This window comes from Bubalus bubalis, chromosome 9, assembly GCF_019923935.1.
Source record: "Bubalus bubalis isolate 160015118507 breed Murrah chromosome 9, NDDB_SH_1, whole genome shotgun sequence".
Lineage (NCBI taxonomy): Eukaryota > Metazoa > Chordata > Mammalia > Artiodactyla > Bovidae > Bubalus > Bubalus bubalis.
Window position 1 is genome coordinate 106,331,481 of NC_059165.1, and position 26,327 is coordinate 106,357,807.

Genomic DNA, 26,327 nt, shown 5'->3' on the forward strand with positions numbered 1-26,327 from the left:
TTTTGAATATGCTGTCTAGATTGGTCAAAGCTTTTCTTGCAAGGAGCAAGCGTCTTTTAACTTCACAGCTGCAGTCACCATCTGCAGTGATCTTGGAGCTCAAGAAAATAAAGTCTCTCACTCTTTCCATTGTTTCCCCATTTCTTTGCCATGAAATGATGGGACTGGATGCCATGATTTTAGTTTTCTGAATGTTGAGTTTTAAGCCAACTTTTCACTCTCCTCTTTCACTTTCATCAAGAGGCTCTTTAGTTCCTCTTTGCTTTCTGCCATAAGGGCGGTGTCATCTGCATATCTGAGGTTATTGATATTTCTCCCAGAAATCTTGAGTCCAGCTTGTGCTTCATCCAGCCCAGCATTTCACATGATGTACTCTGCATATAAGTTAAATAAGCAGGGTGACAATATACATCCTTGATGTACTTCTTTCCCGATTTGGAAACATTCTGTTGTTCCATGTCCAGTTCTAACTGTTGCTTTTGACCTGCATACAGATTTCTTAGGAGGCAGGTAAGGTGGTCTGGTATTCTCATCTCTTAAAGAATTTTCCACAGTTTGTTTTGATCCACACAGTCAAAGGCTTTGGAGAAGTCAATAAAGCAGATGTTTTTCTGGAACTTTTTTGATTATCTAACGGATGTTGGCAATTTGCTCTCTGGTTCCTCTGCCTTTTCTAAATCCAGCTTGAATATCTGGAAGTTCACCATTCACATACTGTTGAAGCCTGGCTTGGAGGATTTTGCGCATTATTTTGCTAGCATGTGAGATGAGTGCAATTGTGCAGAAATCTGAACATTCTTTGGCATTACCTTTCTTTGGGATTGGAATGAAAACTGACCTTTTCCAGTCCTGTGGTCACTGCTGAGTTTTCCGAATTTGCTGGCATATTGAGTGCAGCACTTTCACAGCATCATATTCCAGGATTTGAAATAGCTCAACTGGAATTCCATCACCTCCACTAGCTTTGTTCATAGTGATGCTTCCTAAAGCCCATTTGACTTCGCATTCCAGGATGTCTGGCTCTAGGTGAGTGATCACACCATCATGGTTATCTGGGTCATGAAGATCCTTTTTGTATAGTTCTTCTGTGTATTCTTGCCACCTCTTCTTAATATCTTCTGCTTCTGTTAGGTCCATACCATTTCTGTCCTTTAGTGTGCCCATCTTTGCATGAAGTGTTCCCTTGGTATCTCTAATTTTCATGAAGAGATCTCTAGTCATACTATAGATGCCTAGTAAGTATTGGTAGGGGTAGGGAGATCAATCCTCTAACCCACAGTGCTCTGGGCAGGAGTTATCCCTGAACCTGCAACTTCACTTAAGTTCAAAAATCAAATCAGGAGAGGGGACTTCCCTGGTGGTCCAGTGGCTAAGATTGTATGTTCCCAATGCAGGAGGCCTGGATTTGATCCCTGGTCAGGAAACTAGATCCCACATGCCAGAACAAGAGTTCGCATGCTGTAACTAAAGATCCTGCATGCCGCAACTAAGAACTCTGGCAGTCAAAGAAATAAAAATAAATGTTAAAAAAAGTTAAAACCAGAGGACAAGGAGCCCTTCCCCCAACTACTTGGCTGCCCCCCAACTTCAGTTTCTCCCAAATATGAGCCAATCAGACAGCAGACACAGGGCTCTATGGTTGAAGGAGCCAGGACTCTATGCCTAACCCAGTTGCATTAAGGAGGCATGACCTCGGACCAGGCTCTTCACCTCCTGCAGACTCAGTTTTCCCATCTGGAATATGAGGTGAGATCCAGCATGTAGTGTGTGAGGTTGGTCATTGGCCTGGTATATGATAGGTGATTAATAACTTTGTCACACTGTTAGTTAATATAATTTCTTGGTGGAGCTTAGAGTTTGGACTCTTCTCTCTTGATTGTGACCTCAGACGGGTCTCCGATCCTCTCGGAGCCTTGTTTTTCCCCATCTGGAAGGTGGGGCTGTGCACACCAACCAGAGGCCAACTTCTCTTGTCTAGCACCTTAGCTCCTGTGAGTTAAGCTGGCAGTGATGAGTGGGCCCTGGTAGGTTCTGAGAAGAGGGTCCCTTGCCCCATGAAACACTCAGAGCAACGTTTTATGCATCAAAAGGACTTTTACTAAAATGATCCATTGAGGGAGAGAATGGATAGGGAAGGTGCCTATGTGGAGTTTGGGTGAGGTGACAGCTGAGCATGCCTGTGGCCCTCTCTGCTGGAACACCTGGACCTTGGGCACCCCCATCCCACCCACTGGCCTGAAATCACCATAGCCAGAACTGAAGGCACCCAGAAACATACCTCCTGTCTCTAAAAAAGCCCAACCCACCCTTCCAAGGACAGGGCTGGCTGGGCATGTAAACTGAGTCTTGTGGGGGGTCCCACGGCCCCCTCAGTGCTGCTTCTCATGGGGGGCTGGGGGCCCAGGAGGTGGGCGTAGGAAGAAGGCAGGGCGCCACAGGCAGCGGAAGGCCAGCAAGTGGGGGCCCAGCGCATACAGTAGGTTACACACGAAGAAGCTGGTCCAGGCATCCTCAGGCACACGGTAGGTGAAGGGCGTGCGCAGGTGCATGGAGGCCCCCATGTGTGAGAACTGTGCCTGGCGGCCAGAAAGGGAGGATGGATGTCACAGACCAGAGGACAAGTCCCAGCATCGCCAGCATCCCACCATGGGGAACCCCAAAGTTCTTCATCCCTATCTCTCTGGTCCTGCTGACCTACCTGTCTCCCCTCTTCAATCCTTCTGTCTCTAAACATCCCTGTGCCCCACATGTCCTGTCTATTCTTACCCATTTATCTGTGAGCCTCTGCCCAGCTACCTAACCAGAACCATTTTGGCTCTGTCTGCTGGACCCTTCACCCCATCTCTCTGACCTGAGTCTAGCCCCTCCTCTTGGTCTTCCCCACCCCAGGCAGCCTTGACACAAATCCTCTCAATTCTACCTGTAATAGATAAAGTAATAATACATCTAATCAAGGTCCTCCTGATCCCACTGCCCTGGCCAGGGTCCAGCCTTTATCGCGTCCCATCAGAAACCCAGAAACATGCCCCCAGCTCTGAACCCTCCACTGCTCAAACACCTTCTATGGCTCCCCATTGTTCTCAGCACAAGCTCCCAAGCCCAGATTTCAAAGCCCTTAGCATCTAGCTGTCAATTTATCTTGCCGCTGCCTTTATCCACGTTATGGCTGTCTAAACCACTGACCCCCTCTGTGCATTTCTTTGTGCTGTTCCCATTCCTGAAATGCTTTTCCCTGCCTAAAGAATTCATACCCATACATCAAAGCCCATGCCCCCTCTTTTAAGAACTCTGCCCCTCTGGAATCCCTCTCAGCCTCTGTACCCACTCTGTTCAGTTCTGACTTCATGGGATGGGGTTTATGTGTCTGGCCCATTTTTCTTTCCAACACTAGGAAATCCTGGGAGCCTGTCAAGGGCCTGGCATCACCCAAGGTGAGCACAAAGGCAATTGATGAGCAAGCAGGACTTTCCTAAGCACCGGCCCAACATACCCCAACCCACCCCACCTCACCTGGCCAATGGCTCCAGCAAATACCAAGGCCCAGTCAGGCAGCCAGGAGCATCCAGGAAAGATGAGGGCATAGATGGCCAGGCCATAGAAAGGCAGCACATAGAACATATTCACCAGCATCTGAGGGGCACAGAACTGATGGAATGAGTAGCTGCTCAGCTAGGTCTCCTGATGCCCCTTAGGTGGTGGCCCCAGGGAGGATCTGGCCAGCCTCAGACTCTATCAAGATTGGGGTTCACTGTATATCCCACCTTTGTGGAAATTACTCCTTTCTTTCCCTTGGGTTTCCCCCCTACACCACTCTCATACACTGAGCCCCCCCGCCCCATCTTCCTCTATAGGTAGCATGTGACCCTGACCTGATCAATCAGAACATCCCACCCCCCTGGCCATAATAATCAGCTATGAGCATGTGACTTAAACTTGGCCAATCAGAGCCTACTTAAGACTTACACTTAAGCACTGAGAAATTAAGGGCTCAGTCTCCTCTGAGGTGGCTAAATAGGGAGAATGGAAGCCTGGAGATACCCAAGGCTGTCTCGGCCATACCACAAAGGCACCACCTGAGGGTGGAGCACATGCAAAGAAAGCAGAGCCTGGAGATAGAGTAGCTTTGAGCTCCTGGATCCAGCCATACCTGAAGACCCCATCTGTAGTTTTTTGGTATGACAATAAATTCCATTTGTGGTTCAGCCACTTTGACTTGTGTTGTTTCGGCACCTTCATCAAAGGGGCCCAGTGGATTCCTAACCACAGCAGGACCGTGGCCCTCTCCTCCCACCTGCCCTCTCACCTGCACCTTTGGATAGGTCACGGGGTCTCTCAGGTATGGTTCATACTGATAGATGTAGACAAAGCAGGCATCCATGGGGCAGTCAAGTACCACCTAGGGCCCGCAGACAAACCAACAGCCTTAAACATCCCTCCCATAGGGATATTTCCCCACCCTCCTGGGAGGGGCCCACACCCCCTGCTCTGGCCTGCCCCAGCCTTGGTTTTCTCCTTTGAGAATCCACAGATACTTGAGCTGGGGAGAAGGCTACAGGGAATGGGACTTTGTGATGGAACACTCAGATTAGACTCAGTAAACTTCACTGGATGATTAGGTGGGAGAGTAGTGGCGTTTTTCTGCACTGGATAAAGAAGTTAAAGAAGGGAGGGATGGGCTGAGGAGGGGACTGGAGGCAAGTAGGCTGGCCAGTGCAGACTCACCAGGCCCCGAAAGAGGGTGAAGAATGCAGCAAAGATGAGGTAGATGATGAGGGCCAGGTCAACTGGGCGCCACAGAAGGCCCTTTCTTTGGTCCTCCTCCACCTGCCCCATGAGAGATAGCATGAGAAGTCTGGTATCCAACAGGTACTCAGTGAAGGCTCATCCCTTCTTCCCTAATCACCAAGGAGATCTTTCCAAGGAGATAATGTCTTTGGCGAGAAGCAACCCAAATGGGGAACATTCAGGCATTTGGGACAAGGCTGACCTGGGGGCAAGGGACTCACCATGTTGGGAGTGCAGCAGGTTGGCACCTGGGTCTGGTTGAAGACCCTCAAGCCAGCCCAGCATGGGACCAGCAAGAAAGGAATGGTGAGGAAAAATGTAGGCCTGATCTCTGAGCTGTATTTGCCTGCCATGGTAGGAGAGACAGGGTGTCACGAAGCGGGGATCTCCCAGGCCTGGCTGGACCCTTTGGCAGGGCCATGTCAAAGCCCCTGGCTGGAAGCTGTTGAGTCACAAATGCCATCCTAGCTCAGCCCTAACACCTCTGACTCCCCAGTGCTTCTAAGATGGTGACCATGCTCCTCAGCCTGGCCTTCCCCAATTTACCTTCGGGACATGGCTCCTACACTTCAGCTGTTTTTCGTTCCCCCTGGAAACACCCTGGATAGTCCTCTTTCACAGCCATCCCCACATCCCTGGCTGCCTGCTCTGCTCTGTCTCCCAAGACCTACCTACCTACAAAGCTGTCAGTCTGCCCTCTGGATCCACTTTAAGACTCCCTTCTCATGTCAAGAGCATTCTGGGCTAAGTCCCTGGGGTCAGGGACCACTAGCTGGGGAAGAAGTGGAATGTGCTTCCATTCCTCCAAGAGGAAAATGGGAGAGATGTGGGGAAAGTCTGCAGACTTAGACTGTGAATGGAGAGGCATGCAGTTGGCGGGGGTGGGGGGCTGCCCTCTGCAGACACCAGAAAAGGTATGGAGGACCCCATGGGGCCCGACTTCCAGATGGGGGGCAGTGACCCAGCCCAGGGAGACAGGATTCCGCAGAGCCAAGTCCTTACCAAGGATGTTTCCTGGGAGGAACACTAGGATGCTCATGATGAAGGAGCCCAGCCAGTAGAGTCCAAAGTTCCGGTAACTCTTCCTGGGTGGGAGACGGAGGAGTAACCGGTAGATACCTGTCCCCCAGTCTCAGAGGGTCAGGGTCCAGAGAGCAGTCTGGGCTCCCCAGGTTTGGACCCCTTCAGTTTCACCCAAGACAGAAGGGACAACAGGGAGTTGAATGAGGGAATGAACAGTCAGACCCTATGTCCAAGGATAGCAGTGGCTGCCCAAGTACGGGGTGACACAACAGAAGAGAATCAGCCACCAGGGACATCTGTGACATCCCCTGACTCCTTCTCCTAGCCACCCCTGTCTAAGCCCTAGGGGGACTTCCTGATTTCCCCTACACACACTTCTGGCTTCACCCTGGCCTGGGACCTCCCACTTAAGAACTCCGCCTCCTTCCCAGGGTCCGGGTGCCACCCTGCCCGCCTCGCGCACCTTTTACGGATGGCACCAGTCATGGCCAGGTAGAGGAGGTAGTGAACAATGCCATCCCAGTAGCAGATGAAAACTCCATGTGCCGTGCGCAGGTATGGCTCACCCTGCGGGGGCAGGTGTGGGGCTCAGACAGGCAGTAGGACTGCGGGCATCCCAGACCGCTCCCGACATACCTCCTTGGTGTAAAACGCCATGAAACCCGCCATGTAGCCGTCTTCCTGGAGAGCAATAAGGAGGTCCACCACGGATGTGAAGGCGAAGACCGCGAAGACTACGGGAGAGCAGGCGGGGCATTGGCAGTGTGGGGGCGGGGTAGAGATTAGGTGTGGGCGGGGCCTGAGAGTTCTTGCTGGGGACTCAGTTTCCCAAAGCCTCTGTGCAAAGCTGCTCCCAGGCCCAACCCCACAAATCACATGACCCACGACCCTTCCTCATAGGCAGGCACAGTCCTTGACTTAAAGGTGTCCACAGGTTGATGAGAAAGGCACTGTTCTGGCACTCAGGAGCCCCAAGTCAGAAGGGGGAGGCCCCCTGAGATTCCCCAATCAACAGGGGGTCTCCAGTCTCTCTGAGGTTCTCCAGTCTGATGAAGGCCCTTCAAGGACTGCCAGTCTGATGCAGGAAGCCCTTGCCCAAACAGTTCTCTTCCCCAGGACCCTCCCACCAACTTACCAGCATACAGTGGGTCATAATAGATGCCACTTTGGGACAAGCTGTATATTGCCAAGGAGAGCAGACCCAGGATCAGGGTGCTCATCAACACCACCCCCAGGGGGCTGTGGAGAGGAAAGCCAAGTCAGGGAGGCCAGGCCCAGTTTGAGACCCTATTGCACCCTGGGGCAGAGCAGACACCAGGAAGCTCCAGGTGACCAGGCTGAAGCTCCTGTCCATCAAGGAAAGCCATTCCCTGAAACTCCCATTTCCCAGCACCAGGCTCTTGCTCCAGCTGTTTCTGACCCACCGCCTCAGTTCAGTTCAGTTGCTCAGTCATGTCTGACTGTTTGCGACACCATAGACTGCAGCACACCAGGCTTCCCTGTCCGTCACCAACTCCCAGAGCTTGCTCAAACTCATGTCCATTGAGTCGGTGATGCCATCCAACCATCTCATCCTCATGTCCCACCCCCTAATTCCTTCCAAAAGTCTTTCCACTTGGCAAAGTCCTATTCATCCTTCATGGCCCATCTACATTGCTCCTCTTCCAGGTACAGAGGGAATCTCTGTCAGCCCCTTCTGACTATGTGATTTATCTGGTCACCTGCTGATGTGTGTCAGCTTGCTTATTCATTCAACAATTCCAAGACCCTCTGTGGTCAGTTCCAGTGCTCACAACCACCAAAGGATCTCTAGAGCTTAGCTCTGTACACCTCATTGTCTGAAACTCCTGACTCCTCCCAAATAAAGTCCAAATCTTTCCACCAACCCCACCCCACCCTGCCCTGATTTGTTCCTATCAACCTGATAAGGCACGTCAACCACCTGCAGAGATAATAGAAGCCAGGTCTCTGGGCAGCCCCCGACACTTGGCAAATCAAGGCCCAGATACTGTGGGAGACATATCCAAGGTCACATATTCTCCCCTTACACTCTCTCCAGATCCCTACCTTCCCCCGACCCCTTAGGATCCCCATTCTTGCCCCATCCAACCAACAATGACAATTATAGTAATTAGCTGAGACCACAACAGAGTCTTGGCACATAGTTCATAATCCTTGACGGTAACTATGGAATGAGTCTAGGATTATGTTCATTACACAACGAAGAAACCGAGGCTCCTGGGGGCAACCTGGCTCACTTGGGTTCCAGGAGGGTGGAACCAGGAATTTGCACCCAAGGAGCCAACTCCATAGTCAAGATTCCCTCTACCCTATTGTCTCAGCCTGTGTTGGTTTTGGGGGTATGAGGGATTGGTGGATGGCTGGTATTCAGTGGCTGGATCCACAGGGTTGAGGCCTGGGGTTAGGTGGTAGGGACAGGGGAGGTCCCTACCTCCCCTGGCATGTAGGGAAAACTGAGGCTGTGTACAGGGTGGGCCAGCCAGCCCCTGAAGAGAAGGAAGTGTCAGACAGGCGATGGAGGAACTGTCTGGTAGGGGTAGCGCAGCAGAACTTGTGTGTGGCAAGAGCCGGGTCACTGGGGCCTTATCTGGGACAATACTTTGACCCTTGGCGACTTTGGAGTCTGTGCTGGGCATATCCCTGGGAAAACTCCAGAAACCTTCCAAAACCCTGCCTTGTTAGGGGCTCTGCTTCTCGAAGTCCCTCCCCCAGGCCCCAAACGTCCCAGGAGCGCCCCCAGCTCCACCACACTGCTCCAGCCGGCTGGAAGGGTATTTCCGGTTGGAAGCGAGAGGTTCTCCTGACCCAGCCCCCTTCTCCCCCGTGCCAGCGGCGCGGGGCCGCTCGGCTCAGGGGAGCACGCGCATCCGCATCCCGCCCGCTTCGCACCCTCACACCCCAACCCGGCCCCGCCGCCCCAGAAGCCGCCTCCCCAGCCCCTTCCCGCACGCACTACGAGAGCAGCGAGACGTAGTTGAGCGCGAAGGACAACGGTAGGGCGCCCAGCGACAGAACTGCGATCTTGCCCGCCAGCGGCGGGATGTCCATAGCCGCGGCGCCGGGACCCCGGCTCGGTTCCTGCGTGGCTGTGCCTCTGGGTGCCGAGGTGCCAGGGACCCAGCCAGACTCAGCCCCGCCTGGCGCAAAGGTCGTCCCCTCCACACCACCGCCCCCCCCCCCCCCCCCCCCCCCCGCCCTCCCGCCTCCCCGCCGCCACTGTGATTGCCCCGCGAGCTCCCGGGGAGCCTCCGAGGCCCCTCCCTCTCCCAGCGGCCCCTCCCCTCCATTGATAGCCTCGCCGGACTCGGGGCGGTCCCCAAGGGCAATGCCTGCCGCCCAGCCGGTTTCGCTTTCTACTAATGCTGATTAGAACACAAGTCCTCAAGGATGCTTCCATTTCTGCGTCCTGGAGGTCCTCGGCCAGCAACTTCACTAGGATCCAGTGGTTACGGATTCTGTGTTTCTGCGCACTGACAAGAGAACCTTACCCGCCTGGGTGCTGAGTTCTCTTCAGTGCCCTGGGATTTGAGTTTTCATGCGATGGCCTCAAACAAATTTAAACACGTGTCCAGGTGTGACGTTTTGACTGGGCCCCTGGGGTAGGGGGCGGGGGAGGGCATCTCAAGGCAGACTGCCAGGGCCCAGGGTTGGCGACACCTTGAAGGGCTCCGTGATTCTCTACTGTTTCTTCCTCTATACTGAACACCTGCTAATGTGGGCGGGTCCGAAGGGGCGGCTAAGGATGGTGAGGAGTTTGATGATGATGTTTGTTCCTGGCAGGAAGAATACCTCAAGCTTTGGGCTGAGCAGCAGAAGGGAGACACTAGGGCTGGGGCGGTGGTGGAGGTTCATAGAGCAACGTAGGGTGGACTTGGGAGGGTTCTGGACAGCCGGGAGGCTGGGCTCCATCGTGGGGCAAATGCAAGCAACCCCTCCCTGGTCGCTGGACCAGGGAGGGGTTGAAGGATGGAGATAAAATTAGGAAGCAGCTGTCAGTCAACCCCTCCAGCTAGCCTCGGATTCTTGCCCATGTGGTGCTTGTGGCTGCAGGAAGTAGGGTAAGCAGTGCCCACTTTATTCTTGTCCCAAGGAAACCTAGAGTCTTTTTTTGGGGGTGGTGGGGGTGGGGGGGGGGGTGGAGCTGCACCATTAGGGCTTTGGGACTTTAGTTACCTGACCAGCGATTGAACTTGGGGCACAGCTGTGAAAGTGCATATCTTAACCACTGGACCACCAGGGAATTCCCTGGGGTAAAATTCTAACCCACACATCCCCCACTCCCTGCTCCTGGCCCAGCCAGGGTCCCATCTCCATGGGCCAGCTGGGTCCCCTCTCTGAGCCTGGGTGACAAGATGATCTTTGGCAACGGACTCAAAACCTTCTTTCCTCAGGGGCCTGTTTCCCTTGATGCGAAGTTCAGGTTCCTCTGGGCTGACCTGAATCTCCAGCCTCCTTTCTTGACCTTTCTCAACTCCAGTGGTTTCCCTACATGCCCCCTCTCCTGTCTGCAAGATGGACCCTCTCCTATTTCCCCACCTCTTAAAGAAGGCTGCAGTGTCCTGTCCTCCAGGCAGCTCACCTGGTCACTCCAGCCCCACTTTTACCCCTGGAGGGCTGGGGGTCTGGTGCAGCTCTGTCCAAGGGTCTGGTCTTAAACCCCGTATCTGGGAGATGCCTACACATCCACCCGGCATTTGGAGGCCTCCTCTTCTAACTCTCCCTCTGGCTGGGGCTGAAGTCCATGGTCTGAGTCTGATGACCCTTTTGGTCACTGAACATTAAATGGAGGAGTGACCCTGACCTGGAGATCAAGGTGTCAGGGACCAAGCCCCAAGGTTCCCACGGCTGGAATCTGGCACCCAGAACTACACCCTTCTGCTCAGGACTCTGGCTGCCAGGGCAGGCTGCATGTCACCCCCTTGCCTTGCCCCGGGAACAGCATCCATGGAGGAGAGGCAGGGTAGTGAGTGCCACTCCAACCAGGGAGCTGCTGCTGGGACTCCCAGACTCCCTCACTGAGACATTCCCCAGACCACCTCCACCACAGGTCCCGGTTCCTCTTCACAGCGCTCATCAGTCTCAGATGGCATTAGGGGTTCATGGCCACAGCCCCAGCAGAGTGTGGGTGCCCGGGGCAGATCCTGCCCATCTGGGTCACAGTGCGCAGTGCTTGCTGAACGGCCGTGTGAACTGCAGGCCGGCCCAGGAGCCTGATGCCAGCTCAAGTCCTCAGACCCCTTGAACCCACAGTGGCTGAGCAGGACCCACTGTATGGGGCAGGGGGGTGAGCTGTAGGGGCCCCCCAGTGGCCCAGGCAGGCCCTGATATTCCAAGAATGGCTCACAGATTTTGGAGACCTTGCCCAAGTTGCTCACTCAAGATCCCCAGGTGATTTCTGCACAAACATGAGGCACCGGCTCTGGAGATGGGGTGAGCTCTAAGCACACACTGTGTTCTGGGCTGCCCACTAGCCTCCCCTCTTCCAGGAGGCGTGTGATGTCCCAGTCCAGTCTGTCTGTCTGGGAAGCTGTCTCCCAGAGGCATGAGCCCTAGGGACTTGTATGTCCACCCTACCCTGAGGATGCAGGGCAGCCGGGATGGCTTGGGCTACAGCATCACCCGCCAGGTCTGCTGCATGCGGCGTGGGTGGGAGGCCCTGTCAGTGCTACCTGTCGAGAGGTGAGGGGCGTGCCCTGGGTCCACCTGCCTTGCGGGTCTGAGGGAGAACCGGGCTTGCCTGGGGAGCCCTCCTGAGCCTCCCCCTGTGGCGCAGTGCCAGGCTAGGTCCCCTATGCCCTCAGCCTAGGTGCAGCCAGATCTCCTTCAGCTGCTGGCCGCCCCTCCAAAGTTCCTCTCCTCAACTCCAACCCAGGCTGATGGGGTCCCCACGAGCACACAAAGTGTGATTTTCCAGGATTCTGTGGGCACTGGGCAGCCTTCACAGGTGCATCCTGTCCCCCCCGTCCACCGTGGCCCTGCTGCCAAGCAACAGGAGGGGTTTCTGGTGATGGCAAGACCAGGCTGCCACAGCAGGCAGACTCTGGGGTTTTAATACACAGCACAACACTCGCAACAACGGGAAGGGCGGGCAGAAATGCAGGCTGGAACATTCCACAGTCCAGGGATGGTCAGTCTTTTGGAAGTACACTTGTGCATTTCTCCAGAATACTCAGTAGTAAGGCCGTCTGGGGTTGTTCTGTGGGAAGCAAGAAAAATAAAACGGGAGGGAATTATGCTAACAGAAGACAGCGGTTCCTCCCATCCAGAACCTAGCAGGAGCAGCGAGCTCACATTTTCCAGGAGGGAGGGCAGCTTTGGGGAGGAGACACAGACTTTAACACAGGTGGAGAAGTGGAGGTGGGTTTGCTGATGAGCCAGCCTGGCTGGACTGCGGAAGGAGGGACACTCCTGTTACCAGCACCACCACCCCTCCAGGGGAGGGACTGTGGTGACCCAGCAGAAACAAGATGGGGACGGGGACACACGCACCAGGGGGTTGGGCCGGAAGCGGTAGGCCAGCATCATCCTCTTGCGGAAAGCCTCGTATTCGTCATCTTCCTTGGAGAGCTCGGCTGGCCGGTCAATGCCAAAGCCAGCGCCATCTACCGTGGTGGTGCCCCTGCAATGGGGCAATGGGCGGGGTGAGCAGGGAGCGGGATGGGGCCAGCGGAAAGGGGGAGAGGGACCTGAGCTTGGGGGCAGGGAGGCCTCACTCGCCCCGGACGGGCTCAGCAGCAGCACCCAATGCAGCTCCATGGGGGCTATGCTGGGCCGGGCAACACCTGTCTGGGACACAGCTGGCACTCTGAGAAGATGGAGAGCCCAAGCTGGTCCCACCACCAGAGTCCACAGCCCTGGCCTATGTCTCTGCATAGGGCTTTTCCTCTGCCCCCCGCCCCCAGCACTGGAGGCCACACTCACTTGTTGACGGGGTTCTTGATGCCCTGTCCCTCCGAGCCCAGGCCGTCCCCCTCCTTCCAGCCCATCTTCATCAGCATCTGGTAGCCGATGTTCTCGATCGTCAGCTTGAACTCCTTGTACTCTGAGTAGTCAGGCTCACGGCCTTCCTGCAGGGGAGGAGGCAGCCATCATCCACCAGGGCTGTAGCCACCCCTAATCCCAGCTCTGGCCCAGAACCCCACTCTACCCCATGGCCTCTGGGACCACCTGCCCCTCTGTCTCCCCACCACCATGTCAGACTCTTTGAGAAAAGATCAAGCTGCCCCTTGTCAGGGTCCCCAGGGCCAGAAGCAGTGCTGAGTTCCCTGGTGGCCACGTCAAAGAGGGCAAGATGACAGGTCACACAGGCCTTGACCACCATGAGAAAGATCCACAGTTCATCAGTGAAAACAAGCTCATGTTCCAAGAGCTATTTGTTATACAGAGCACTAAAAAGAAGCCATGATCAATAAGGTGAACACCTCACTGACGAGATGATGTGCTACAAGACAGTTTTACAAAAACCCTCAAAAGCCGACGTGGAATGTTCTACATCAGCTCTCTCTTCTTGAGCACCAAGGCAGCACGGGAGGAATGTTTTCATTCTGGAGAGCCCAATACATGGGGGTGTCTGCCTGAGAAATGCCTTGCCTGTAATCTGCACTTAACTGGCTCCACTGGAAGCAGAATTTCCCTAAAGCCCTGGGAAGCGTTTCTAAAGTGACAACTGAGCTGCTGTTCACTAACGTCCTACACAGAGATGGCCTCTGTCACCAGCAGACGCCGCTCCTGGAAGAGGGCTCAACTTCCCCCGTGAGCCAGGGGGCCCGAGGGCACCGCAGGTGTCTGCCCCAGCAGGAGGCTGCAGTCCGGGCTCCTCCCAGTTACCTTCAGGGCCTTGAAGGTCTCCATGAACTTCTCCAGCTCGTCCGGTGGCAGGAAGTCCCCGATGAAGTGTTTGCCCCGGCCCATCTTCGTCAGCTGCTCCGCCCATTCTGCCCAGAGATGGGGTAAAGGTGAGAGGAGGAAGGAGCAGGTGGTGGCCCCACAGTCCAAGTATGAGTCTCAGGTGGAGTCTGGGGCCATGGGGAATGAATGAGGCAGCTGCTGAAACCCTGACATGAGCCCCTGCTCCCCCACACACCCTCCTGGGTACTGTGTTCAAGCGCCAGGGAACACTCAGAGGACCATGCATTTATCACTGAAGACACAGGCACAAGAGGCCAACTCTCTTGCCCCAGGCCTTATAGGCTGGGCAGGTGGCTCAAGATCCCAGCGTGGTGCCTCCGCGTACCTCCTGGGCAGCTGAGTGGGCTTCCCGAGCCCACAGCGCCCTGAAGGCAGGCCTCCGCCCGGCACTCCGCCCCGCCACCCTGGGACTCCCCCTTGGCCCACCTCGAGTCTTGTCCATCTCCATGCGCCGCAGCTGGTGCTCCCAGGTGCCCAGCTCGCTGTCCACCTCCTCGTCACTGTCGTAGCCGTGCTGGTGCTGCTGCAGTGCCTTCTCCCACAGCAGCTGCATGTCCTGCATCGCGCGCTTGTGCTGCATGATCATGTCGTACATCTGCTGCATCTGTGGGCAGCACACACCAGTGAGCAAGGCCCCCCCCACATTCCGTGCATGATGGGTGCTCCGTCCCCGTCCCCGGGGCAGGCACAGCAGCGCGGCTTGGAGCAAGTGTTCAGGAAGGCACTGAATCTGGTGCGGGGACACGCCCTGGGTTTCCTGAACCTCTGTTGTGAGCAGGGAGGACCTCTCTCTAGTTTTCCCCAGAGGCTGGCCTAGAATCTGCAACACCCTGGGCACCATCACTATGGCCCAAACGAGGGTGACGGGGCTTCTGAGCCCTGGGAGGATAGAGGGTGAGGGGACACGGCTGCCAGCCTGAGGTGCTGGCCTGTGCAAGTTGTCCCAGCTATTCCAGCGGACTGTGTTCTGGCCACAGAACACCCAGTGAGCCAGCCCGCCCTCCAATGCCCAACACCATCTGGGCAGCTGTCACACCATTCAGGGCACCCAGTACCAGCCAGGCTTATTCTGTATTGAGTGCTGGAGGGAACTGTAAGGAAAACTTAAATGGAGACCACCCAGTCGGGACCAGCCCACGAGTGCAGTGGGGAGCAGCCATGAAGCATTTGGGGCAGAGGCTGTTCAGGCAGCATGAGGAGGCCGGGCTCTGGACACAACTGTGGGCTGGCGAGGGCCCTTGGGGGATGGCATGCCACTGACAGGGGACCTACCTAACCAAGAGCCTCTCCCCTGAGTGTGGGGTCCACCTGGCACCACACAGAGGCTCACAAAGAACACACTGTGGCCACTGCACCACCGGGCAGAGCGGGAGACAACACTCCACCAGCCCTGTGGAGCCTGTCTGCCCTGCCCCCCGGGCCTTACCTCCTGTTGCTCCTTCAGCTGCTTCTTCTGGGCATCCGAAAGCTCTGTGACACCCACCAGACCCACGGGCTTCCCCTTCTCGTAGCCAAGACCCTTGAGGTCCTGAACTAGAAACAAGACACAGGCTGGTCAGCACTGGACACGTGGGCCCAGCCATGCACTTGTGTCCAAGGCAGAGTCCACGAGCTGACACTACCTGAGGCACCCGCCACGTGTAGCAGGACCCTGAAGCGGGAGCAGTCAGCATGCATGTCACTTGGTGACCTCGTGGGGCTTTTGTGCATGCAGTCCATTCCCCTGTGACTGTTCCAGGCAGGCTCTATGACCCCCACTGCAGATGCAGACACCGAAACTCAAGAGGTCTGGGCCCCACTCAAGGTGACAGAGCTAACAGGTGACAAGGAGGGGAATCTGCACAGCTAGAGACATGGCAGCTGAGAGTGTGTGTGCGTGCATGCACACGGGCTCCTGGGAGCAAGCCCTACGGTGAAGAGACAAGAAGTGCAGACACACAGGTGTGGAGCCGGCATCAGAACGCTGTCAGCGCCTGCCTGAGAGGCAGCCAGTCATCTTTAAAGCAACCAACGTGTAATCTGGTGTCAGCTTTGGAGCTTGGCTGGAACCCACGACACTAATTCATGAAGATGCTGTGAAGGCTCCATCTGAGTGCTGGAAACAACCTCCCTGCAGGGGGTGGCTGCCTGGGCAGCAACTCAGGCAAAAGAGGTGCAGAGGCCTCTCTGGAGGCTGGAAGAGCCAGGCCTTCCCAGATCAATGGGGCTGGGGCTTTGCCTGCAAGAACCACTCGCAGGTGCTTTTGGACCCTAAGATTGTCCCCTAATCCCTCAGTCTGTGGGGGCTCTGGAGGACACTGGGACACACCGTGGAGAGAACAAAGGAGCCAAGGTCGGAGCAGTCTGCTGTTCACCTGGATCAGGCCCGAAGTCCCTCTCCTCCCCCGGCCATTTAATCAGTGAGCAGGCGGGTGGGGGCTGCCCACAATTCCCTGGGAACAACGTGGGCCACTGGGGCTTGAACCTGAACCTGAGACTCTGGAGCCGGTACGTGTCCCCTAGATCGTGAAGGACACTTCTTCAGCAGCTGGGCCTGGACCTCAGGGACATGACCTCTGAGCTGGGACATGCATGCATGAGAGCAGCCCTCCCATCCGAGCATCCTCCTGTATACTGGGCACCACGTTTGGAACCTGGGCAGCAATTCGACCCTAGCAGCATCAACCCTGGGCAGAGATGAGATCTAGAGCCCCAAGCGGGTACTAAACTCTTCAGGTAGTAGCCTTTCTCTTTAGCCAAGGGAACACTGAGCAGGAGACTACTCTCAGAGTGGGCAGGGCCAACAGGCCAGCCTGTGACCTGGCCGAGATACCTTCTGTTTCAGCCCATCCTTGGACAGCAAACGTAAGTGTTGGTGTCAGGTCACACAGGACTTTTCTATGCTTGTGTGTCCAGCACCAGTCAAGTCAGGGCTGAGGGAGGTTGAGAGGGTTCTGCCCATAGTACAGGCTGCATGGTGAAGTCAGACAGAGAGCATGAGCTTACTGGTCATCAATATCTCCTACATGATGCCATGACAACAGACCCCCACCCTTAACGGTCTGTGGTAGAAAATGAGCAATGAGGCCACGTGTTGGCTGTCCCTGAAACTGCTGTCAAGGAGGGGAAAGCTGGACGTAGCTGCACAAAACCATCTGTAGCGATTACTGTGCTTATCATTGTACATTTCCTGAGCCTTCTATGACAAGACTAAATCCAAGTACTTTAGAGCTTAGGGAAAATCAGGACCCTCCATATGTTGTCTATAAGAGACTTATTTTAGATACAGACACAAACAAGTTGAGAGTGAAAGGAAAGAAAAAGATGCAAATAGTAACCAAGAGAGCTGCTCTGGCCATACTAGTATCGGACAAAATAGACTAAGTCAAAAAAGATTATGAGAGACAAAGAAGCACGCTACATATTAACAAAAGATTTGCTATATACACAGACCTTGGGGCTTCCCTGGTGGCTCAGATGCTACAGAATTTGTCTGCAATGCAGAAGACCTGGGTTCAATCCCTGGGTTGGGAAGATTCCCTGGAGAAGGGCATGGCAACCCACGCCAGTACTCGTGCCTACAGAATTCCATGGACAGAGGAGTTTTGCGGGCTACAGTCCATGGGGTCGCAGAGAATCAGACACGACTGGGCGACTAATACACACAGACCTAACAGAGCTCCAAGATAAATGAAGCAAAACCCGACAAAACTGAAGGCAGCAATAAACAATTCTGTAGTAACTGTTGATGATTTCAATATCCTACTTTAAATAATGAACAGAGCATCTAAACAGAAGATCAGTAAGAATACAGAGGACTGAACGACACTACAAGCCAAACAAGACCTACTGGATTATCTACAGAACACGCAACCCAACAGCGGCAGAACACACAGTATTCTGGAACACACACACGGAACATTCTCCAGGATAGGTCACAAGTCGGATTACATAACAATTTGAATAAAAGTCATCTTTTCTGATCAAAATGGAATGATATGAGGAATCAGTGACAGAAGGAAAACTGGAAAACTCACAAATGTGGAAACTAAACACAATCTTAAAAACCAATAGGTCAAAGAAGAAATCACAAGAGATCAGAAGATGCTTAAGAGACAAATAAACATAAAGGCACAAGACACACCAACATTTATGGGGCGCAGCACAAGCAGGGCCAAGAGGAAAATTCATAGTTTAGACGCTCATATTAAAAAAAAGAAGGCAGACCTCCAACGAGCACCTAGCTGTCCATCCTAAGGAACCAGAAAAAGAAGAACAAACTAATTCCTGAGCTAGCAGAATGAAGGAAATGAAGATCAGAATGGAGATAAAACAAATAGGAAACAGAAAAATATCAGAGAGAAAAATCAATGAAACCAAAAGTTAGTTTCTTGAAAAGACAAAGGAAATGGACAAATCTTTAGATAGACTGCCTAAGAAAAAAAGAGAGACGACTCGACTACTAAAACAACAGGGAGATACAGCAGTCAACTTCACCAGTAGGGGATAAATTCCAAGATCCCCCCACAGGATGCCTCAAACTGCAGATAGTACTGAACCCTGTATACACACACACACACACACCCCCCCCCACTGCATACATACCAACCCATGATAAAGTTTAGTTTACAGGTTAGACACAGTAATATTAATAATAGCTAATAATAAAATAGAAGTTATAACAATACACCATAGTAAAAGTTATGTGAATGTGGTTTCTCTCCCAAAATGTTTCATCACAAATGTAACGCGTTTTCCATCTTAATAAAGCACATGTCTAGCACACACCGTGGCTGTGACTTTTGCATTTTGAGATATGATGGCAAAACTAGCACAGATTTCTTTTTCCTTCTTCACAATTTCATAAATAGATGATCTTTTCTTACTGTAGATCTTGGTAACTGAAGATTATTAAGCCAAGAACTTTAAGCAACTCTTTACTTAAAGGAAATACTTTACAGCTTCTCTTCGGCATGTCTGAACTGCCAGCATGACTATTCTTGTGCTTTGAGGTCATTATTAAGGAGACTAGTAAAGTAAGGGTTACATGAACATAAGCACTGCAATACCATGACAGCCAATCTGATGACGGAGTAACTAAGTGACTAAGGGGTGAGCACTGAGGAACTGGTGCCTTTGAACTGTGGTGCTGGAGAAGACTCTTCAGAGTCCCCTGAGGACTCTGGAAATCAACCCTGAATATTCACTGGAAGGACTGATGCTGAAGCTGAAGCTCCAATACTTTGGCCACCTGAGGCAAAGAGCTGACTCACTGGAAAAGATACTGATACTGGGAAAGGTTGATGGCAAAAAGGAGAAGAGGGCGGCAAAGGATGAGATGGTAAGATGGCATCACCGACTCAATGAACATGAATTTGAGTAAACTCCAGGAGATAGTGAGGGACAGGGAAGCCTGGTTGCTGCAGTCCACAGGGTCGCAAACACTCTAGGAGATAGTGAGGGACAGGGAAGCCTGGCTGCTGCAGTCCATAGGGTCGCAAAGAGTCTGACATGACTTAGCGACTGAACAGACAATAACAATGGGTGGAATAAGTTAGACAAAGGGATGATTCATGTCCCAGGTAGGGTGGACCAGACAGCACAAGATTTCATCACAATTCTCAGAATGGGCTCACAATTTAAAATGTATTAATTTTTTATTTCTGGAATTTTTCATTTAATATTTTTGGACCACAGTTGATGGTGGGTAACTGAAACCACACAGAAAGCAAAACCATAGATAATGGGGAACTACTGAAGGAAGAGAGTTCCAGAAAAACATCTATTTCTGCTTTATTGACTATGCCAAAGCCTTTTGACTCTGTGGATCACAATAAACTGTGGAAAATTCTGAAAGAGATGGGAATACCAGACCACCTGACCTGCCTCTTAAGAAACCTGTATGCAGGTCAGGAAGCAACAGTTAGAACTGGACATGGAACAACAGACTGGTTCCAAATAGGAAAAGGAGTACGTCAAGGTTGTATATTGTCACCCTGCTTATTTAACTTAAATGCAGAGTGCATCATGAGAAACACTGGGCTGGAAGAAGCACAAGCTGGAATCAAGATTGCCGGGAGAAATATCAATAACCTCAGATATGCAGATGACACCACCCTTATGGCAGAAAGTGAAGAGGAACTAAAAAGCCTCTTGATGAAAGTGAAAGAGGAGAGTGAAAAAGTTGGCTTAAAGCTCAACATTCAGAAAACGAAGATCATGGCATCTGGTCCCATCACTTCATGGGAGATAGATGGGGAAACAGTGTCAGACTTTATTTTTTGGGGCTCCAAAATCACTGCAGATGGTGACTGCAGCCATGAAATTAACAGATGCTTACTCCTTAGAAGGAAAGTTATGACCAACCTAGAGAGCATATTAAAAAGCAGAGACATTACTTTGCCAACAAAGGTCTGTCTACTCAAGGCTATGGTTTTTCCAGTGGTCTCCCTCAGACTGCAAGGAGATCCAACCAGTCCATCCTAAAGGAGATCAGTCCTGGGTGTTCATTGGAAGGACTGATGCTGAAGCTGAAACTCCAACACTTTGGCCACCTCATGCAAAGAGTTGACTCACTGGAAGGACTGGGGGCAGGAGGAGAAGGGGACTACAGAGGTGGATGGCACCACCGACTTGATGGACATGAGTTTGGGTAAACTCCAGGAGTTGATGGACAGGGAGGCCTGGTGTGCTGCGATTCATAGGGTTGCAAAGAGTCGGACACGACTGAGCGACTGTACTGAACTGACTGATCCCTGGAGGGGGGCATGGCAACCCACTCCAGTATTCTTGCCTGGAGAATCCCCATGGAATCCCCATGGTGGGCTGAAGTCCATGGGGTCGAAAAGTCAAGACACCACTGAGCAACTAAGCACAGCATTGTATTACTAATGACTTTACAAAAACAAAAGAATGATAAAAGAATACTAAACAGCACAAACTACCAAAACTAACTCAAAAAGTAACAGAAAACTTGAACAGAATTATAACAACTAGTGGGAATGAATCAATACCCAACCTTCTCCTCCCCAACCCCCCAAAAAAGCCCAGAATCAGATGGTGTCACTGGTAAATTCTACCCAATATTTAAAAGAAGATTTAACACCAATGCTACTCAAATTCTTCCAAAAAATTAAAAGTAGATAACACTTTCTACTTCATTCTATGAGCTCAGTGTTACCCTGATATGAAAGGCAGACTAAGATAATATAAGAAAACTACAGACCAATAATCTTCATGAGTCAAGATGCAGAAATCTGCAACAAAATACTAGCAAAACTAAGGCTATCAGCATGTTAAACTAATTATTTACTATAACAGACTGGGATTTATTCCAGGAATGCAAGAGTGGTTCAACACACAAAAACCAATCAACATAATCCTCCACTTTAATAGAAACAGAAAAAAATCCACATGATCATTTCAATTGATGTAGAAAAAGCATTTGACAAAATCAAACCCTCTCTCATGATAAAAATGCTCAGTAAAGACAAGGGAACTTCTTCAACATGACAAGGGCCAGCTATTTAACAAAACACAATCATAATACTCAATGGTGAAAGACCAACAGCTTTCCCCCTAAGAATTAGGAACAGGCAGGAATGCCTGCTTTCACCACTTCTGTTCAACACAGTACTGCGAATCCTAACTAGAGCAATTAGGCACGAAAAAGCAGTAAGAAGCATCCAAATTGGAAAGGAAAACATAAAACTATCCTTATTTGCACATGACATGATCTATATATATCTAGAAAACCCTGAAGACTGTTACGGTAATACATGAATTCAGCAATCTTAAAAAGATACATAAAAAGGGTTCCCTGATGGCTTGGTAGTAAAGAATCTGCCTGCCAATGCAGGAGACACAGGTTCAGTCTCTGGTCTGGGAAGATTCCACAGGCCGAGGAGCAGCTAAGCCTGTGAGCTACAACTACTGAGCCTGTGCTCTAGAGCCCTCGAACTGCAACCACTGAATCCCGCACGCCTGGAGCCCAGGCTCTGCAGTGAGAGAAGCCACCACAGTGAGAAGCCCAAGCAGCTGCAACTGGAGCAGCCCTCCCACTCGCCGCAGCTAGAGGAAAGCCTGCACAGCAAAGACCCAGCAGAGCCAGAAATAAATAAACGTAAACGGGAAAGCTCTCCTGTGTTCTCAGATTCAGTCCAGTCCACTCGCTCAGTTGCGTCCGACTCTTTGCAAGCCCAGGTACTGCAGCACGCCAGGCTTCCCTGTCCATTCAGCGGCTCCCAGAGCTTCTCAGACTCACGTCCATTGAGTCGGTGATGCCATCCAACCAGATTCTCAGATGGGAATCTCAGTTCTCAAATTGGATTCCAATCTCATTTCTCAGATCGGAAGACTCAAATGTTAATACGTCAATATTACCCAAAGCAATCTACAGATTTAATACAGACCCTATCAAAATCCCAACAATGCTTTTTGCAGAAATGGAATAGCTCATCTGAAAATTCATACAAAAAGTCAAAGGACCTGGAATAGCCAAAGCCTAAAAAAGAACAAAGTTGAAAAGCAGATACTCCCGATTTAACATTTTACCACAGAGCTACAATAATCAAAACAGCAAGCTGCTGGCATAAGGAGAAGCACATGGCCACTGTGACAGAACAGAGAGCCCCGAACGAACGCCTACATCCGGGAACTTTTGGCAAGGCGTGGAGACACTGTTCAGTGGAGAAAGAATCACAATCTCTTTGATAAATGGTACTGGGAAAATGGGATCTCCACGTGCAAAGAAATGAAGCTGGACCCTTACTTTATATCATGTACAAAAATTAACTCAATTTTATGAGCTAAAACTATAAAACTCTTCCTGACCCAGGAATCGAACTGGGGTCTCCTGCATTGTAGGAGGATTCTTTACCAGCTGAGCTACCAGGATGGTATAAAAACCCTTAGAAGAAAACAGAGGCATATCTTCAAGACTTTCAGATGTGGGCAACAAAAGAAAAAATAAATTGAACATGATAACTTTTGTGTATCAAAGGACATTACGAGAACATTAATAATAAAAAATTATTTTTAAATACAGCCCATAAAACTAGAAAAAAATATTTGCGAATCATGTATCTCAACAGCAGTTAGTATCTAAAACATAAAAAGAACTCCTACAACTCAATAACAAAAGGGCAAATAACTAAAAAATGGGCCAGACTTCCCGTGGCCCAATGGTTAATAATCGGCCTGCTGACGCAGGGAACATGGGTTCGATCCCTGCTCTGGGAAGATCCCAGGTGCCTGGGAGCAGCTAAGCCCGTGCAGCACAACTACAGAAGCCCATGGCTGTGACTACTGTAGCCCGCGCACCCTAGAGCCTGCGCTCCGCAGCCAGAGAAGGACCACCACGAGAAGCCTGCATGCCACAGGAAGAGCTGCCCCTCCTTGCTACCAACCAGAGAAGGTCCCCGCACAGCAACGAAGACCCAGAGCAGTCAAAAATAAATAAATAATTTTTTAAAAATGGGCAAAGGACTAAAATAGACATTTCTCTAACTAAACTATACAAATAACCAATAATACATGAAAAGATGCTCAACACCATTAGTCATTAAGGAAACGCAAATCAAAATTACACTGTGATTTCACTTTACTCTTACTAGGATAGCTAAAATAATAAGGTGAGAATGTGAAGAAATTCAAACCTTTGTGCATGGCTCATGGGAATGTAAAATGGTGCAGCTGCTATAGAAAACAGTTTGGCAATTCCTCAGTAAATTACAGAATTACCATAAGACCTAGTGATTCCACTCCTACATATATGCAGTAAGTAATCAAAATCACCAAAGAAAGGCAATGCCAAAGAATGCTCAAACTAATGCATAATTGCACTCATCTCACACGCTAGTAAAGTGATGCTTAAAATTCTCCAAGCCAGGCTTTAGCGATACATGAACCGTGAACTTCCAGATGTTCAAGCTGGTTTAGAAAAGGCAGAGAAACCAGAGATCAAATTGCCAACATCCACTGGATCATCGAAAAAGCAAGAGAGTGATTCCAGAAAAACATCTATTTCTGCTTTATTGACTATGCCAAAGCCTTTGACTCTGTGGATCACAATAAACTGGAAAATTCTGAATGAGATGGGAGATACCAGACCACCTGACCTGCCTCTTAAGAAACCTGTATGCAGGTCAGGAAGCAACAGTTAGAACTGGACATGGAACAACAGACTGGTTCCAAATAGGAAAAAGAGTACGTCAAGGTTGTATATTGTCACCCCGCTTATTTAACTTATATGCAGAGTGCATCATGAGAAACGCTGGGCTGGGAGAAGCACAAGCTGGAATCAAGATTGCCGGGAGAAATATCAATAACCTCAGATATGCAGATGACACCACCCTTATGGCAGAAAGTGAAGAGGAACTAAAAAGCCTCTTGATGAAAGTGAAAGAGGAGAGTGAAAAAGTTGGCTTAAAGCTCAACATTCAGAAAACAAAGATCATGGCATCTGGTCCCATCACTTCATGGGAAATAGATGGGGAAACAGTGGCTGACTTTATTTTTCTGGGCTCCAAAATCACTGCAGATGGTGACTGCAGCCATGAAATTAAAAGACGTTTACACCTTGGAAGGAAAGTTATGACCAACCTAGACAGCATATTAAAAAGCAAAGATATTACTTTGCCAACAAAGGTCCATCTAGTCAAGGCTATGGTTTTTCCAGTGGTCATGTATGGATGTGAGTTCGACCATAAAGAAAGCTGAGCACAGAAGAATTGATCCTTTTGAACTGTGGTGTGGAAGAAGCCTCTTGAGAGTCCCTCGGACTGCAAGGAGATCCAACCAGTCCATCCTAAAGGAGATCAGTCCTGGGTGTTCACTGGAAGGACTGATGTTGAAGCTGAAACTCCAATACTTTGGCCACCTCATGCGAAGAACTGACTCATTGGAAAAGACCCTGATGCTGGGAAAGATTGAGGGCAGGAGGAGAAGGGGAGGACACAGGATGAGATGGTTGGATGGCATCACTGACTCGATGGACATGGGTTTGGGTGGACTGTGGGAGGTGGTGATGGACAGGAAGGCCTGGCGTGCTGTTGTTCATGGGGTCGCAAAGAGTTGGACACGACTGAACTGAACTGAATCAAAATCAGGGATCCAAACAGTCCGTGTAGGTCAATGTCACAGCGGCAGTACTGACAATCGCCAAAACGTGAAAACAACTCAGGGTTCTGAACAACTGATGAATGGATAAACAAAATGCTGTCTCTCCACACACTGGACTACTCCTCAGCCATGGAAACAAACGGAGCTGTGACATGTGCTACAACGCAGATGAACCCTGAGAGCACTATGCTCAGTGACAGATGCCAGAGCCTCCCCGCACGCTGAGACAGGGGCTGGCCCACCTGACAGAGGCGAGGGAGCAGCATCCGCGTCCCTCTGCGCCAGCTCGGCGGGCGGGAGCTCCACCTTGTCCTCTTCAGGCCCCCACCGGCTCTTTCGCTTCCTCTTCACGTTGGCTGTGGTGGCCGGCTTCCCTGGGGTGGCGGCAGATGGGTTGGCAGTGGGCAGGGGGGCAGGTGAGGTAGGGCAGGCAGTGGCAGTGGGCGTGGACCCCAACGGGGTCTCAGGAGGAGATCTGCGCTTCAGTCCGAGGTCAGGTGCCGTGGGGGTGCCCGTGGAACCAGCCTTGGCTTTCCGGAACTCCTCCAGCTTCTGGCGGTAGTACTTGTACCCTTGGCTGTTGGGTTCATATAGAAAGCTGCAAAAGAGAGTAGGGGGCAAACTGTAATTGGGCCCCAGAACCTACCCGATTTAGGGTAGAAGGTCGGGCTTTGCTTTGCATAGGTATACCCAGGTCAGCCAGGGTCACTTCAGGGTCATGTCACGATAGAGGTCTCTACCATGACCTCCTGCCTGCCAGGTCTCGGTGGCTGCTGGCCCTGGTGACACGCCCACAGCCTTTCATGATGCTGTTCCTGTGAGCTAAGGGTCCTGCCAAGCCCCTACCCTATCCTTACTGGATGCCTGTCACACTACCATTGATCCCCTGCTTTGAAGGAAAAGGTGCATGCTCTCTCAGACCTTGCCCAGCCATCCTAGATGAAGGCACCAGTGCCTACAAACCAAGAACTCCTGAGTAGCGAGAGACCCCTGGTGCCAGAAAGGGCAGGTTCTGACCCAAACCTGACAGCTGGGCACATCTGTGCTCCTTTCTGATGCATCCTTGAGAGGCCTCAGCAGTGGACAGAGACAAAGCAAAGACACTGGACTCTGGAACAGACAGGCAGCTCACTAAGAGCCTTGCCAGAAGCTGTGGGTCCCCAAGTACAGAGCAGAGGATGCTGGGTTCAGAGCAGGCAAGCCCTGCAGGTCTGCACCCACCTGGCATCTCTCAGGCTCTGTATGCACTGAGCCAACAGTCCCACCTCTAGAGTGCATACTGGAGGGGAGCGTCACAGCCCTGTTCTATATAGCAAAGCTGTCCAGAGCAGAGATTACATAGCCCTTGACAAGAAGTGGCTGGACCTGCACTCACAAACCTGGAATGGCAGTCACAGCACAACGCTGTGCTACAGAAGTAACATGCGGCTCGAGTGCACTGTGAGTTCCTTTTGTACAAAAGTCAGCAGGAAAAAAATCCACAGACTATC

The 26,327-nt window shown here is 51.5% G+C and overlaps 2 protein-coding genes across 2 annotated transcripts in view; both read right to left on the reverse strand.

Annotated features, from left to right (window-relative positions):
* Window positions 1-2,074: 2,074 nt before the first annotated feature.
* Window positions 2,075-8,985, reverse strand: TM6SF2 (transmembrane 6 superfamily member 2). Its single transcript, XM_025293909.3, has 10 exons — window positions 8,783-8,985; window positions 6,944-7,047; window positions 6,445-6,542; window positions 6,272-6,375; window positions 5,788-5,870; window positions 5,007-5,131; window positions 4,723-4,824; window positions 4,304-4,396; window positions 3,511-3,630; window positions 2,075-2,576 (listed from the first exon to the last, which is right to left on the reverse strand). Exons 1-10 carry the CDS (start codon window positions 8,875-8,877, stop codon window positions 2,370-2,372), a joined length of 1,131 nt encoding a protein of 376 aa, XP_025149694.3. The 5' UTR covers window positions 8,878-8,985; the 3' UTR covers window positions 2,075-2,369.
* Window positions 8,986-11,827: 2,842 nt separating this feature from the next.
* The window catches only part of SUGP1 (SURP and G-patch domain containing 1), a 32,624-nt gene continuing 18,124 nt past the window's right edge, over window positions 11,828-26,327 (reverse strand). The window contains exons 8-14 of the mRNA XM_006057971.4: window positions 25,080-25,435; window positions 15,164-15,270; window positions 14,164-14,341; window positions 13,657-13,763; window positions 12,751-12,896; window positions 12,319-12,448; window positions 11,828-12,025 (exon numbers count right to left, since the gene is read on the reverse strand). Coding sequence (XP_006058033.3) covers window positions 11,999-12,025; window positions 12,319-12,448; window positions 12,751-12,896; window positions 13,657-13,763; window positions 14,164-14,341; window positions 15,164-15,270; window positions 25,080-25,435 — 1,051 coding nt within the window. The 3' untranslated portion in view covers window positions 11,828-11,998. The remainder of the gene's footprint in view (window positions 12,026-12,318; window positions 12,449-12,750; window positions 12,897-13,656; window positions 13,764-14,163; window positions 14,342-15,163; window positions 15,271-25,079; window positions 25,436-26,327) is intronic.

Excerpts from the sequence above, each read along its gene's own strand:
- TM6SF2 (XM_025293909.3), bottom strand. The coding sequence starts at position 8,877 with ATGGACATCCCGCCGCTGGCGGGCAAGATCGCAGTTCTGTCGCTGGGC. Across the intron at positions 3,631-4,303 it reads TGACCTATCCAAAGGTGCAG|ATGCTGGTGAATATGTTCTA; the intron begins GTGAGAGGGCAG and ends TGTGCCCCTCAG. Across the intron at positions 2,577-3,510 it reads TTGCTGGAGCCATTGGCCAG|GCACAGTTCTCACACATGGG; the intron begins GTGAGGTGGGGT and ends TCTGGCCGCCAG.